Source organism: Limulus polyphemus, unplaced genomic scaffold (assembly GCF_000517525.1).
Source record: "Limulus polyphemus unplaced genomic scaffold, Limulus_polyphemus-2.1.2 Scaffold593, whole genome shotgun sequence".
Lineage (NCBI taxonomy): Eukaryota > Metazoa > Arthropoda > Merostomata > Xiphosura > Limulidae > Limulus > Limulus polyphemus.
This window is the reverse complement of record NW_013666203.1, coordinates 127,596-143,023: the sequence shown is the minus strand read 5'-3', so window position 1 is coordinate 143,023 and position 15,428 is coordinate 127,596. Positions and strand designations below refer to the sequence as shown.

General features: G+C 32.8%; 1 protein-coding gene across 6 annotated transcripts in view; it reads right to left on the bottom strand.

The window, feature by feature from the left end:
• Nucleotides 1-15,428, bottom strand: part of LOC106459327 (dmX-like protein 2) — a 173,702-nt gene that overhangs the window by 89,230 nt on the left and 69,044 nt on the right. For 5 of the 6 annotated variants that reach the window (XM_022385793.1, XM_022385791.1, XM_022385796.1 and 2 more), the window contains 5 exons: nucleotides 15,073-15,364; nucleotides 14,340-14,571; nucleotides 10,123-10,312; nucleotides 9,542-9,835; nucleotides 344-496 (listed from right to left, as the gene is read on the bottom strand). In XM_022385793.1, coding sequence (XP_022241501.1) covers nucleotides 344-496; nucleotides 9,542-9,835; nucleotides 10,123-10,312; nucleotides 14,340-14,571; nucleotides 15,073-15,364 — 1,161 coding nt within the window. The remainder of the gene's footprint in view (nucleotides 1-343; nucleotides 497-9,541; nucleotides 9,836-10,122; nucleotides 10,313-14,339; nucleotides 14,572-15,072; nucleotides 15,365-15,428) is intronic. The other variant, XM_022385794.1, reaches the window with a different exon arrangement.

Sequence of the window (15,428 nt, the reverse complement as noted above, 5' to 3'; positions counted from 1 at the left end):
TTCACACATAGATTCCTTCCATATATTTGAAAAACCATTAACTGCACAAGAACTGCCTCCTCCTTTTCTATATATTTTCAGCACCATCTAAGACAAAAATGTAAACAAAAGATCGATATTGTTCAATCTTGCTATGGTTGATGCACAATGTGATAGATTAATGGCAGCACTCATGAAATTTGGGTAACATGTGAATAAGTATGTCAATAAAAAAGGATTTACTTCAATGTATCTCTTGTTCAATAATAACAGAATTCTTTTAAAAAATAATATAACTTAAGTGTTTATCTAATGAGATTACTCAATTGCACTTTAGTCTAATTTTTTACACTATAAAGCTTGCCTGTCTCTTGTCAAACAACGTCAAAAATTGACACTCTGGTTCATGTGACTTTTGCCTTTCTTTCTTTGTCCCTAGACTAAAACTATTGTTCAGAATGGCATCCAAAGAATCCTCCACTTCTTGACCATCAGGCATAAACAGATCACTGTAATCCTAAAGCACAAAGTAAAAGAATGACATGAATGACTCTGAAAACAGATTTTTTATTTTATAAAGATGAGTTTTTAATAGTAAACATAAACTAAGTTACATTTTCTGAGATAAGCTAAATAACACATATAGAACAAAACAGAAAAATAATAATACAGAATAAAAAAAATCAATCTGATAGATATGTTAAAAAACATTTATCTCAGCTATTTTTATATAACTTAAGTGTAAAGATTACATGCAGTAAGTGATGCAATTATTAATATGAATACTTAGTACTGAAATACACATTGATATACATAAAATTAAAATACTTTCTATGTTCATTTTATTGTTTTAGCAATCATTCATTTTTATATAACTTTTATTTCAAGATCTTGAAACTTGTAAGGTGTGAATGATAATGAAAAGATAATGAAAATATTTTTATTATTAAAATGGCAAAAAATTAACAAAAAATTATTAAAATTCCTCTATCAATACACATACAGCAGATTTGTTTACAATTCTACATGTAAACAAACAATATTCACAACAGCAACTAATATAAATAAAGCATTTAGATAGCTTTAATTTCTCATTTCCTGAGCATCTGTCTTTAATTTTTTTACAATACTGAGTAAAGTTGGGTGAGTATAAGCAGCCTGATTAACTGATATAAATGATTACACTGATTAGTGTCACTTATGATTTTGTACATATCCAACTAAATTATAAACATATACTACAGATATCACCAAGTCAGCATACAAGTTTATAATTTCTAATCTTCTTGCTTTACTGAGATATAAATAAAAATGGCATGACTGCTCCTCCTGCATCATTTTGTCCTTCAAAAAATGTCAATATTTATATTATTTTATTTCTCTCTGATATTACTACTGGATTATTCATAACCAATAGAAAGAGCACTTCTTTCTTTACAAAGTTCTCCATATTGATTATTTTATTTTAGCACTCACTTAGCCTCAGTTTTATTGTTTGCAAACATGGTATCCAACTCAAGCAGCTAACAGAATTTTTTAAAGTTATTTATAGCTTAGTTAGAAAACCAGTTAAATGTCTTAGGAGATTCTGTTTCAGTGCATGATAATGTTTTTGTTATAAAATGCATAAATGAAATAAAAAGGAATAATTTTATGGATAACCAACATCATCACACAAAGGTAGGTTTAGGGTGCCTCTCCAATGGATGGCAAAAGGCCAGAATCCAGATGTAAGCACTAAACTTTTTGTTCATGTATATTTTTTTATTTTTTGTTATAAAAGTAACAAATATAAAAATTAAAAACTGATTAAGTTAGATAGAAAAATTTAAATAAAAAAAATACAATTTCTTATGATACTCAGCATCCTAGCACGTGCATATCATGTGGTGTGTTTAAAACCAAACAATTTGTTTACACAAAGCTGACCCTCTTTGATAAATGGTTTTAGCATGCTCTGAAATGGTCTAAATACAACTGTGAAGTTTTGAAACTACATGAAGCAGATGTGAAAAAGCTATTAGCTTAAGAGGTTAGAAGAGATAAATGTAATTGTCTGTTACAATATGTATTCATTCTAGAAAGACAAAAATGTAGTTTAGATATATTTTGTATTTTCCAACTTTTCATTTTAACCTATATTGCTGATTTTGTCAAAGTTCATATTAGGGTATAAACAGTAGCAGACAAAAACTGAAAAAATTTCTGATGTTCATTTAGGAAGTTATGCAAATTAAATATTAAACTACAAGATGAAAAGAAGTAATGATGGTCTTAATTTGAAAATCACATTTCACTCAGACTGGCTTGATAAAGACTTGGCACATTTAAAGACAAATTTTTAGCAGAAATACTTTATAAAAGAAAAAAAATTTTTTGTGTACAACAGACTAATGTTTACTAAAAACTTTCATGAAAATAAACTTTATACATTCAGAGTTAAAAAATATATAGTTTCACAATTATATGGTGGTTATAAGATTTGTCAAAATAATTAAGCTTGCATACCTAGATGAATTTATTAATGTGACAAAAATTATCAAATAAAAGTTGCTCATTATTACTGTTTACAATTGTTCCAAATATCCAGTAATCAAAATTATAATTTAATTCATTAATGTCATGAAAATAAAACTAATTGAAATGAGCATGTACAATGATTACTGTTTTTGAATATCTCTTTCCACACAAAGTGGGTCAGTTTGACACACTTTAAAAGTGTGAAACTTTACATACTATATAATATAACTCTGAATTTACTAAGCATTCCTTCATGAAATTTGGCAAGATTTTAGTAAGCATTATAAGACTAACATTCACACAAAATTAAAAAAAAGACTTTTATAAAGTATTTCTACTAAAAACTTTTGTCTGTGAATTTACAAAGCCTTTACTCGGGCAGTCCGATTGAAAACTGATTTTCATGCTAAGAGTAAATTACTTCTTTTCACCTTACAGTTTTCATTTGCATAACCTCTAAACCTCTTAAATGAATATCAAAAGTTTTCTGTAAATTTTTACAAACTTTATTTTCTCTAGTCTAACTGTAGCAAAATCATCAAAATATAGTGAAAAGTTGAAAAACATGAAATAAAATTAATACCTTTCCCTTCTTTGAATGCATCATTTATCACCAGATCTTCTATTTGATTGTCTTCCCCATTATAACTGTTAACCTTTTCACATCTCTCTTCATTTAATTTTATTGTTTTATCACCAGTCTCTGTACCCAGTACATGCATGAAAAGCAATAGATCACAGCAGAATGTTTGAGGTAGGACATTTATATGACTCAACATAGCAAGTGTCAAATTTCACGTGCACAGACAATCACACAATGTGCTAGTGTAATTTTACACATTTGATTTTAATTGGATAAACTAAAATGTTTATAATTTTTACATTCAACTTACTTTTCATAAAAAATATGTAGCAATCAATGAAAAAATATATATAAATAACAAGAAAATCACATCTGTGTTAAGAACAATTTTTTTTTTATTACGTTGGTTACCCAAAAAATCATTCATGTAGCTTTAAAATATATCAGGCTCTAGAACAGAATGTTCCAAAACTACAATTATCTATGTATCCTTCTAAGTAAACTACAATTAGGTTTGAAAAAAACGTTTGTAAGTGCTCAAAATATAGAACTACATCAAAAACCACAGACCTCCACTAACTAATGGTTAATAGTTTTTTTAAGATTCATGTAGTGGAGAAAATGTTCTTTCTATTGGTTATAAACATGTACATTAATCTAGAAAAGACTATTATCAAAGAGTATAAGAATACAGACAAGGAAGGGAGGGGATATACTAATAGGTTTGACAAATCTATTAATATTTCAGTAAATCAAGAAGGTTCAAAATTTAGATTTGTGTTTGTGATTCTAATTGACTAAACTACTGGCTTATTAGTGAAGATACAAGTTCTGAAAAAGAAATGAAGATTGCATAATTTTCTACGTTTCCTTTCGAAAGTAAAATTAGATAATAAAGTTGAACTATAAACTATATTTTGCTGACAAGTTTATTGACATCATTAATAATAAAGTTGATTAATTATATCTTGAAAGTAACTGATGGTTACAGCATGCACACATTCAAACTAGCATATGGAAAGTTATTCCAACTATCCAACAATTGATATTATGACTAAATTGATTAATGTCACTAAAATAATCAACTAATTGAAATTATTGTTTCCAATTATTCCAACTATCCAGTAACTGATATACTGCCATTGTGATTTTTCCTTATTATTTTCAATTAATTCAAATTTATTCAGCTTAATCAATTAGTATCACAACTCACAAAAATAATCAACTAATTGAATTTAGTTTCCGATTATCATTATTTGATTATTCCAACTGTCTAAGTAATTCAAATATTGCCATTACATTTGTTTATTGTTATGCACAATGCTACACAGTGGGCTGCCTGTGCTCTGCCCATCAGATATAAAAACTCAATTTTTAGCATTATAATTTTTCAGCCATCTCATGTAAGAATAATTGATTAGTTGAATAACTGATTAATGAGCCAGATGATTAGCAAATTTCACTAATCACTCAACTTTAATCCTAAATTTCTTACAGAGCCTGTGAATGATTTTTGATTTCTGCTTCCAGGAAAATAAACAAATAAAAAGTGATATTGAGATGTTATTATGCCATTTTTTGTAATTTTAATGATCATTAAAAAAATTATAAAATCAAGTAAACTGGTGAAGCTGATTAGATCTGTTACTGGGGATTGGCTTTACTTTTTCTGGCCCCTCTACCAACTAAACGCTATTGCTGTAACAAAGATTTGTAAACTTCAGCTAGTTATTTTAAAATGAAACATCATTTATGCAATGAAAGTTCACTGCATAATAAAAGCATACATTTTTTGCTAAAAATTCATGCCTTCTTTGGGGACTCATTCATCCACTCTAATTGGTATTAAAAGCCTTTGTTCAAACTCCATTTGTCCAACTTAAAACTGAAATTCAATTTTTCCGATTAACATGAAATGTTTGAAAAAATTCATAAGAGAAGTTCAAGTCATGGCCTATTTTATCAGTATTCTGAGTTTGAAAGCTGAATTCCAACATTTAGATGCTAATTTTCTGTATAAAAATAAACTGTTTGCAGGTTTGAAATAAGAAATTATTTCAGTTTATTTTTTTACATTTTCCTGTAATATAACCAGAATTGTGGGTGGGCCTTAAAATATTTTTATTGTGCTTGACTGAAACTGATTTGCAAAGTTCTATATTACTCTAGTAACATATGATGAATTTATGTTTCTAAGTTCACTTTTCCTCAAGTTTATTTTTCAGGCTAAACTTCAAACAAGGAGAATGAACCTAATTTACAATAATGTTCTCAAGTCATAATAATGAAGTTAACATATAATTAGCAAGTAATTCACTTGTTCCACTAATTTACTGTGTTGTTTTTTATAAAACGATTTAACTTTTACAACATGCTTTAGTAACTCATACTTCATGATCAAAATATGATTTTTACAATCATTCAGTATTTAAACCAATGAACTTTTTGAAGATAAGTTATTTTGAATTGAAGACAAACATTAAATACAAATGACCAAATGTCACTGTTATAAAACAATGTCCATCACTTCTTAGTCCAGTTTTCTGTAAATCAGGCAAATCAGGAATCCAAAATGTAAATAACTGATCTTTATGGCTTATGTTCATGAATGAACATTTAGTAGTGATGGCTTTAGATGTTTTAGAGTTTATACCATTTTGTTTCGATATAGAGCACAGTTACCACCAACAGCAAGGGTAGACTGACACCAATGTTGCTTGTTGATAAAGTCCTAAAGTATCTTTCACTACTATTCTGAGGTCCAGACTACTTCCCATTAAACCAATCCTTTCTTTTTCAAGGATTATGTAAATGAGCTTAACATAGAGAGTGTTACCATCTGTTACTCTACAGTCGGGGATAATTGCACAGCATATCTCAGCAGCAAGGGTCATATGATGTTTTTCATATAATGCATGGCATCAATCCACAGGATACAGAGATTGGTACGTCCACCAATGCTTATCCTTCCCTATCTACACTTCCACACCACCATATAAATCACATTCTTGTATGAAAATGATGTTGGGCCTTCCTCCATATTCTTTTCAAATGAGTATATGACTTACCTGGTTCAGGATGAAGCTTGACTCATCTGTATAGAAAATACTGCTCTACAACATGCTGGTTCATTTGACATGTTCTAGGAACCACTAAAGGAGAGCTCAAGATATATGGCATAAATACTAGCCTTGTTACGTCCATTTTCAATTGTTTGTATTTTGATATTGCATTTTGTTGTAATTGCATACATTTGATTTAGTCTTCGAGCACCAGTCAATAGAATTGTAAATGAGCTCAGATTAACAAATAAGAGGTCAACTGTGTGTGTTGTGGATGATGGTATACGTTATTCAGGTGACTCAGCAACTGTGCTACCAGTTTGAATGTGTTTCGACATTTTTGATAACAGCATTCTGAGACAACTGTAGCCAGTACAAAGCCTGCTGTGACTGGCTAATTTCTATTCATTTAATAGCTTCCCACCTGACTGACACATCCAAATGTCACATCTACGCCATATATCAATTGAAGTGGGGAAGCTGGGTAGAAAATGTGAGAGGAGGTAAGTACCTATCAGAAATACATTTTCAGTGTAGGAAAATGCTAGTTTCTGATATATCTTACCTCCATTCACAAAATAGCTAGAATCCCACATTCAACTGGTGGAAAGCCAACAAAAAATATGATCCCCCCCCCCTTTAGAAAGTGCCCAAAGAGAGACCAGGAGGTGTGGAATCAAAAAAGAAAACAACACACCTGAGTGGGAGACCGCAACATATCCAATTCAGGTATACTTTTTGCTCTTTTATGATAGTCATAAACATAAAAGGTGGAAACATGAAGGAATCCCAGAATATGTATGACCGATGAATGGGACTACTGGGTGTCAAGTGGCTAGGGTACAAAAAACCGTAGTGGTAGTTCAACCTCAACCAACACCAGGCAGTATCTGGAATGGTACATCAGGTCCACAGTAGGTAGAGGAACACCTACATCTTCACTTCAAAACTGGAATTGGTAGGGAAGACGAGCTTGCGCACCAAAATCCATCACCACTTGTGCACATTTCCAACCAAACCAACACCAGATCTGCCAAGAATCGACATCCAGCAGACAGTAGGAATCTGGAAAGCCCTGGTGGAATGACATCTCCAGTCCAAAACCTGAAGGCAACAGGTATACTACTTTCAGTCTGCAGTAGGAGGAAGATATCTGGCCATACACAAGTGGGAAAACATGTGCTGCATCCAGCTACATCCAACACCAGATCTGCCAGGAACCAACAACCAGCCCACAATAGTAAGAGGGACCACAAAGCTAGAGTGCATTTCCAATCAAAAACCTGGCAGTAGTGGGCATGTGTCAACTGGACAGCACATGTGAGGACTTACTGAGCCTGACCAACACCAAACCCACTGGGAATGTACATGGTAAGAAGAAGGAATGTCTCAGCTTGAGGGGGCAAACTGCAATGATGTATTTATTTATGACATGGTGGAGTGCTTCAACCAAACCATGGCAGCATCTGGAATTGATCATCAGTTCTATGGTAGGAAGGGTGTCACGCCATAGATACCTGCAAAATGCCACCACCCTACTCTCAAATAGTAAGTGGTAGGGACTCTCATACTCCACAAGAAGAAAGTGGGGAAAAAACATGTTGGAGAGTTGGGAGGACTGCACCACTGGAGACAGTACAATGAGTGACAGTGAAATCCAATTTTAAAAAGCAAAGCTACTACGTCGACGAAGTCGATCTACCAAAACCAGGCAGCATCTGGAATTGTACATCAGCTCTGTGGTAGGAAGAGACTCAACATCATGGAACTGCAGAGCTGGGATGCAATCTTTGTCTGCTTTACTCATGTTAGTCTATATCTGTACAGTCTGGGACAAACATATTTATGATGCAAAATACCCCTAGAGAAAATTACTAGCAGTCTTATGAAACACCCCATCTCTACAGTGTGCATAACCCAAACCTGTGAAGAAATTATTTAACTATAGAAAACAAAAAAAATGGAAACACACAATCAATGCCTGGCAGCATCTGGGATTATACATCAGTTCTACAGTAGGAAGGGCTACAACATAATTGACAACTAGCATGGTCATAGAATGGACAGTGCGGATTTTCAAAAAAAAGTATACCTGGTCAGGCACTGAAGAGGGCACTGGTTACAATGGGATTGGTGTTGTGCTCCTATTGGTGGAGAGCTGCTGCATGATCATATGCATGTGAATATGCAGAAGTGGGAGGCAGAAGCCTAATGGCATCCGTTGAAAAATGTGTGCCAATAGAGGGCAGTGCTAGTCGAGAAAAGCTATTTTGTGAGTGGATGTAAGATATCATACCAGAAATGTTGTTCATTTAACATATCATGAGGAACCAGTTTAAATTATTCTAAACTCTTTCACTCCCATGTTTATAAAAAGACAACTCCTTCAATCCCAGGTTTATTCATATATATATATATATATACTAACAAAAAATGAATGTTTTAATATTTCATTATATTACTAATCTGAAACTTTAAACTTGTAAACTTTGGAAAGTTAAGGAAACTACCCCTTTCTTGATATTGGTACAAAATTCCAAACTTCCATTGTACTACTTTAGAGGGGGAGAGGTGTGCTAATAGCAGTAAAAGATTCAAAGTACTGTAATTTCTTTTATAGTACTGTTTGTTTGTAAAGTAAATACTCAACATCACTTTTAAAGAGTTTCGTTTTTCTACTTCAACCCCTTCTATAAATAAAAGTGCCAGTTACACATACTCTCTCCATTCTTGCACACAGATCTTTCTGAAACACAAGAGTTTTGCCACAATTTTTCGTACGGAGTATCTTTGATCACCAAGACTTATTTCTACAAGCTTGTCATGTGGTATTTCATTCTTATGAGCCATGACTAGATTTACACTACTATTGCTGGGCATATTGTGACTATCTATACTTTCATAGGATTTGCATTGGAGTGTCACTTTCAATACTGATTAATTGAATAACAACCAAACAAAGTGTAAAATAACAATACATCAGTGTACTTTGGTGCAGTCACATTTTCATATGATAAAGGGGTAGCATTCCCATAATATGTACCTTTTATACCCCTTTTCCTCACTATTTCCATAATCATTTCCAATACTAACATACACAAATATGTACACATACACACACACACAATGCTAACTACAGTCATCGACAAATCCAAATTGCTTGTGAAATACCTTTACATTTAACATACACAAATATGTATACACACACACACACACACACACACATATACATACAATGCTAACTACAGTCATCAACCAATGACAATATCAAATTGCTTGTCAAATACCTTTACATTTAACATACACAAATATGTATACACACACACACATACATACATACATACAATGCTAACTACAGTCATCAACCAATGACAATATCAAATTGCTTTTCAAATACCTTTACATTTCCATCATTTGTGTGAGTGGGGGTTGATCTAGTGATTATTTCTCTATCTGCAGCCAAAAGAATAGACAATGGCAGAGGAGGGATGGAAGTAATTTCAACATAATCTAGTTGGACTTCTTCTGGATACGTTGATACAGAACCCTGAGGATCCATTGGACTCCACTGGTTGGGAGAAGTGGGAGCCATTGACAGCGCTCGGGATTTGGTCCAAGAGCGAGGACTACTCCTTAGATCTGTGTCATTGTTTTCAAAATGATCAGGTACCTGTAAGTAATCTTTCTGTTGCTGGTGGATGGATAGAAATAAAAAGTTAATAAATCAGTAAATGCTCTACAACATCAAAAAATAAAATTTTCAAGTAATATTAAGTATAATAACTAGAAAAATAAAAATAAAAGTAACCTATAGCTTGAAAATATTTTATAATATCACTTCAAATGCTTGGTCAGTGAAATATTTACAACAAAAATATAATCTCCTAATATTCCAAGTACAAAATTTAAGTGATTAATGAAACTGCACTTAAAACATCAAACAAAATACACTAACATTTTTAATACCTAATATCTCACCTTCATCTGGCCAGTACCAGACAGACACCGTACTAGATGACTCAAAATGGCTTTGACTCGGTGAATCTTTCCTGAACTCAAAAGTTCCATTAGCTGCTTTGGGTGGTACTGAGGCAAAATAGGACAGGCTAATTGGCTAGCCTCAAAGAGACCAAAGTCTGGTAAAGGGCTGTCATTGATAGTACTGTCACTAAACAAAAATACACACAGAATAATTCCTTTCTCCTCGTGAATCACGTAAATATATAAAAACAGTTTAGTAGTGATAAGGACTACTCAGAATATGAAAGCAATGTCAACTGAGATATTCCATTAATATTTGTTTTGGATAAAGAAAAAAAAATTCAAATTGCTAACCCTAATTTCAATTTTATCTCCCAATGGTAATTTTTATTAGGGAAATAGAAATATACAACCTTTCATTCTGCATACATAAATAATGTCAAAATATGAAGTGTAGCTGCAAAATTGTGGTCTTTGTAAACGTTTATTTCTAGCTCCTGTAATTTATAAAAATGTGAATTTTAAAAGATGGTGGTGTCAAGAAATGAAAAATTCACCTATAAACTACACTTTTTATTATACAACCTCCAAATTCTGAAAGATAAACTCATTAATATATCATCTACAAGCTAAGACTACTTTCTTTCTCACAATCTATCTTCTGTAGAGCCCCCTTCTTTTTTTTAAGTATATTTGAATTTCCAAACTTAGCTGTATCAGACAGATTTCTTGACCACATGCTTTCAAATGATCCAACTATGGTTTGTTTATTTTGTTGAAGTATATTACTTTGGCAGTTGCTTTTCACTTTACAAAAACTCCTATTGGTAATTTGAAAATAAAAGAGAGGAGGGAGTCTTTTTGTTTAATATGTACATCAAGAGTAAAGAGAGAGAACTTCTAATAAAAAAAAAAGATAACATACAGCTTTCATTGATACATGATATGTTATTGTAAAATTTGTTTCAAGAAAATATACTATTTCATGGCATCGTTAGGCTGTTGATTATATCTGTTGCCCAAGATACATCTCTGTAAAGAAACACACAAAAAAACAATATGGATGTGCCATATAATAAAATAAAAATTAGCCTAAACATTGAATACAAACTACTCTTTAGGAGGCAATTACTTAATTTGTGAAATGAATAAGATATGAACAAAAAAGAAATACTGAAGAATCTTGTACCACACCATCTATGTAGTCTGTAAATCATGCGTTTGAAACTTGGCTCAATGGTTATGGGTATACTGTACAATGATGTACAATATAGATATCTGGCACAGATTATAGCTTGTAAATTTACCAAAAGAGAAAAAATAATCTAATTTATGTTCAAAAACAGTTCAGTGGTTATCATACTTTATGTTTGAAGTGCCTGAGTTTCAGTTATGGTGCTATTAGCAAGTTGAGTTTTATGAATACAAATTCAAAAATAGCAATATGTGGCCACCAGGTTAGAAAGGATTAAATTTTGCCACCCCTATTTACCATCTGCAAACCCTATTCACCATAAATGAAAGCAATGGTGAAACTTAAGTCAAAGCTTGTTGATATGCAACTCCACAAGATCATGCACTACTCAGAGGAAATGTTGACTACCACAGGGTGTGCTGGTATATAACTTCAATTGACCATGCACTACCCAGAGCAAATGTTGACTATCACAGGGTATGTTCGCATATAACTTCACAATACATGCACTGCACAGATCAAATGTCGACAGTCACAGGGCATGCTGATATACAACTATACTTGACCATGCACTAAACACAGAAAATGTTGACAGTCATAGGGTATACTGGTATAAAACTTAACCAGACCATGCACTACACAGAAGAATTTTGATGGTCACAGGGCATGTTGGTATATAACTTAACCAGACCATGCACTACACAGAAGAATTTTGATGGTCACAGGGCATGTTGGTATATAACTTGACTTGACCATGCACTATACAGAAAAAATGATGACAGTCACCAGAGCTGACTGCGTGTGGGCCACAGGGCTCTAGCCCCAATCAGGCAAAGGGCCGTACACCCAAAAATCTATTGAAAAATATGTCCATCAATACATTCACTGTAAATACACAGTAAACTTGGTGGCACAGGATGTCGCACAAAACATAGTTGCATATCATAACTTGCTTACTCTCATTTGTGAGCTTACTTCTTTTGTCAAAATTTCACCAAACGGTTGGTTTTGTTTGAAAAATTTCAGCGAGTTGACAAGGAGACATTACAGCTGTTTTGTCCTACATGTTGGACACTCAGAGCAGCATCATTGCAGCCTGTTACTTACAACTACAGAAAGCTGTTAGATTTTTTGAACAACTGCTACATGATAAAAATGATGTTGGGGGAAAATCAAATGGTTTCCTTTTATATTTGCAAAGGTTTTGATACTTATTTCACATTAAAGCTGCTGACACTGTTTTTTTCTCATGTAGAAACAGTAAATGCCGCATTACAGAGGCACAAACTGTACCTCCAACAAGTAGAACTGATGACTGAAATACTGAAAGAAAACATAAGCTAGCTTTATGAAGGATTCACAGAATTTTGGAAAGGTACAACTGACACTGCAGAACCCCTGGATTTGGGAAAGCCCAGAGAGGTTCAATGTTGCTTTGATATTGGAGCATCACCCCGTTTCAGACTCCAGAAGAACTATACAGAGATATTAAGAAGTAATGGATTGTGTGTCTACTTCTCTGTGCAATCAATCTAGTTTTTCATTGTTTACATACAAAAGAATTTGAGAAATTTGTAATTGGAAAAGGTAAATGTGAGAATATTTTGAACTTCTACATAAATGACATTGACAAAGGGAGACTGCAGTTACATCACAATATGTTCATCAATATTGCAAAACAGTGGAGTATTCACCAGTCCTCCTTACAGGATGCTGTGAAAATCTTCATTGGCAAGAAGGGAGACCACATGAGACAAATGCTACCAGAGCTAAAAAAACTGACCAAATTAGCACTCACTGAACCTGTCTCCTCATGCACATCAGAAAGGTACTTTTCAAGCTTTCACAGGATAAGGACATATTTGCAATCAACAACTGTCAATCAGCTTCATGGCACAACATCTTCCACATAAAAGATTAAGACCATTTCAATCAGTACTAAAGATTTTAAATGTAAACATTTTGAATTTTTGGTTTGGATAAAACAAATGCAAGAGAGTTTGAATTTTGCTACATGCAGTAACAAAGGAATGGTGCATTTCCATTTGGGTTTTGCTTTTCTATATGTATTTTTCCTTTTGTTCTTCTGGATAATATACATTATGAAAGGTTGCTGAAGTTATATACTGTAATTGTCCAAAATGTAAAGAGCTGTTGTTGTCATTAATTGTAACAGTGAATCAGATATAACCTAAATCCTAGACATGAATGTTATTCTATTTTGTTTTCTTCCTTCATGGGGTGTAAGTGAGTTGATAAAATAATGCTTTTATTGTTGTTGTTTTTTTTAACTTGTCAATTTTAAATTTTGTGTTGCTGTATATCATTTTATTTTTGTTGTAATTTGCCTTAATTGTATTATCCAGTTTAAACTAGACTGAGGATACCATTAAATAATCATATCAATAAAATGTGTTAAATTTGTTTAATGAAATAAAGAATTTCTACATCCTCAGACCCCTCCCCATCAGCAAAAGTAGAAGTTGGAGCCAGTATTGACAGCCACAGGGCATACTGGTATATAACTTATTTAACAAAACCATGCACTACACAGAGGAAATGCTGACAGTCAGAGAGCATGCTGGTATACAACTTTACTTGACCATGCACTACACAGAGGAAATGCTGACAGTCAGAGAGCATGCTGGTATACAACTTTACTTGACCATGCACTACACAGAGGAAATGTTGACAGTCACAGGTCATGATGGTACATAACTTCACAGAACCATGCACTACATGGAGGAAACGTAGATTGTTCCAGCATAACTTTACACATTCAACATTCAGAATACAATACAGAATGAGTTAGAAGAGAAACTAAACTACCTTCCATGTCATGACAAAATTAGTAATATGCATTTCAATACAGACAACATATAAACTTTTAACTCTTAAGGTTAGACAAACAGGTACAAGCAATAAACTAAACTAATGCATTACATCTTATATCATTAAAAGTTCTTTCCTAAATTAAAGGTGAAAAAGAAAAAAAGAAGAATGAAAAAAATCTAACTACCTTTCAGGGATAGTTTTGATTTGTGCTTGTCGTTTCTTCTTGGAATCTATTCCACCTGTTAAGATATTTGAGGAAATGCTCCTTGGTATACGAGATGAAGAAGAGGAGGAGAAAGAAATCTGGGAGTTCTTACGTGCACGACTCAGTAACTTCTCCTCAACAAGATTACGGCTACCCACCACTATTTCTGTATCCTTGTATATGTCTTTATCCTGTTTTATGTCATCCAAACCTGTTAGCAGTAACAAGCACAAAAGCTTAAAACATTGAAGTAACAAAGAGAGATGCAAAATTCCTCTTAGAAGTAGAAATATGCCCATAAATATAACTTCATCAAGAAACTCAAAAATCATACATAAGTAGAAAAATTAATTGAAATATTTAAAAAATAAACCTTATATTTAAAATTTGCATTTATAAACATAAATCTATGATGAATGATTGATAGCATGCATTCAAAATAAGTGACAGAAAACAGTTAATAAAAGCTTTCCAAATTTTGCAAAAATACAATTACTACACAAGTTATAATATGTACAACTTCAACGTTACATGGTGGTTGCAAGGTTTGTTGAAATGGTCAAGTCTGTATAGAAAGGTTTAAAGCATATATTCAAAGTACTAAAAAAACTAGAATAACTACATTTTTCCACTATTTAAAAAAAAATATACCCTTTTACAAGCATTTACACATGGAGATAGATGTCGTAAAATATATGGAAAAAAAACTTACTGTTCTTGCATTGATGCCACTGTGTATAGATGTGCATCTCACTGTCCATCCCAACTACAAGAATTCCATCACGCACCCAAGACAGTTGCATAGGTAGAGGAGGAAGACCATCTGTTGTGGTTAGCTGGGTGGTCCTCAACCTCATCCATCGAATTTCCTCATTATGGTGAAAAGCCATAGATATTGATGATGTCTGTTTTAGTAGGGTTGGTCTGGCTCCAGCTTTATGTGTGTTCATGGCCTGAGCAGTAGCTTCAGAAATCTCAGTAGATACAGGAGTAAACACCAAAATCTGGTATAGAATAAAAGTATAGCATGTAATCTCACAATATTATTACTATTTCACAGTTCTAAAC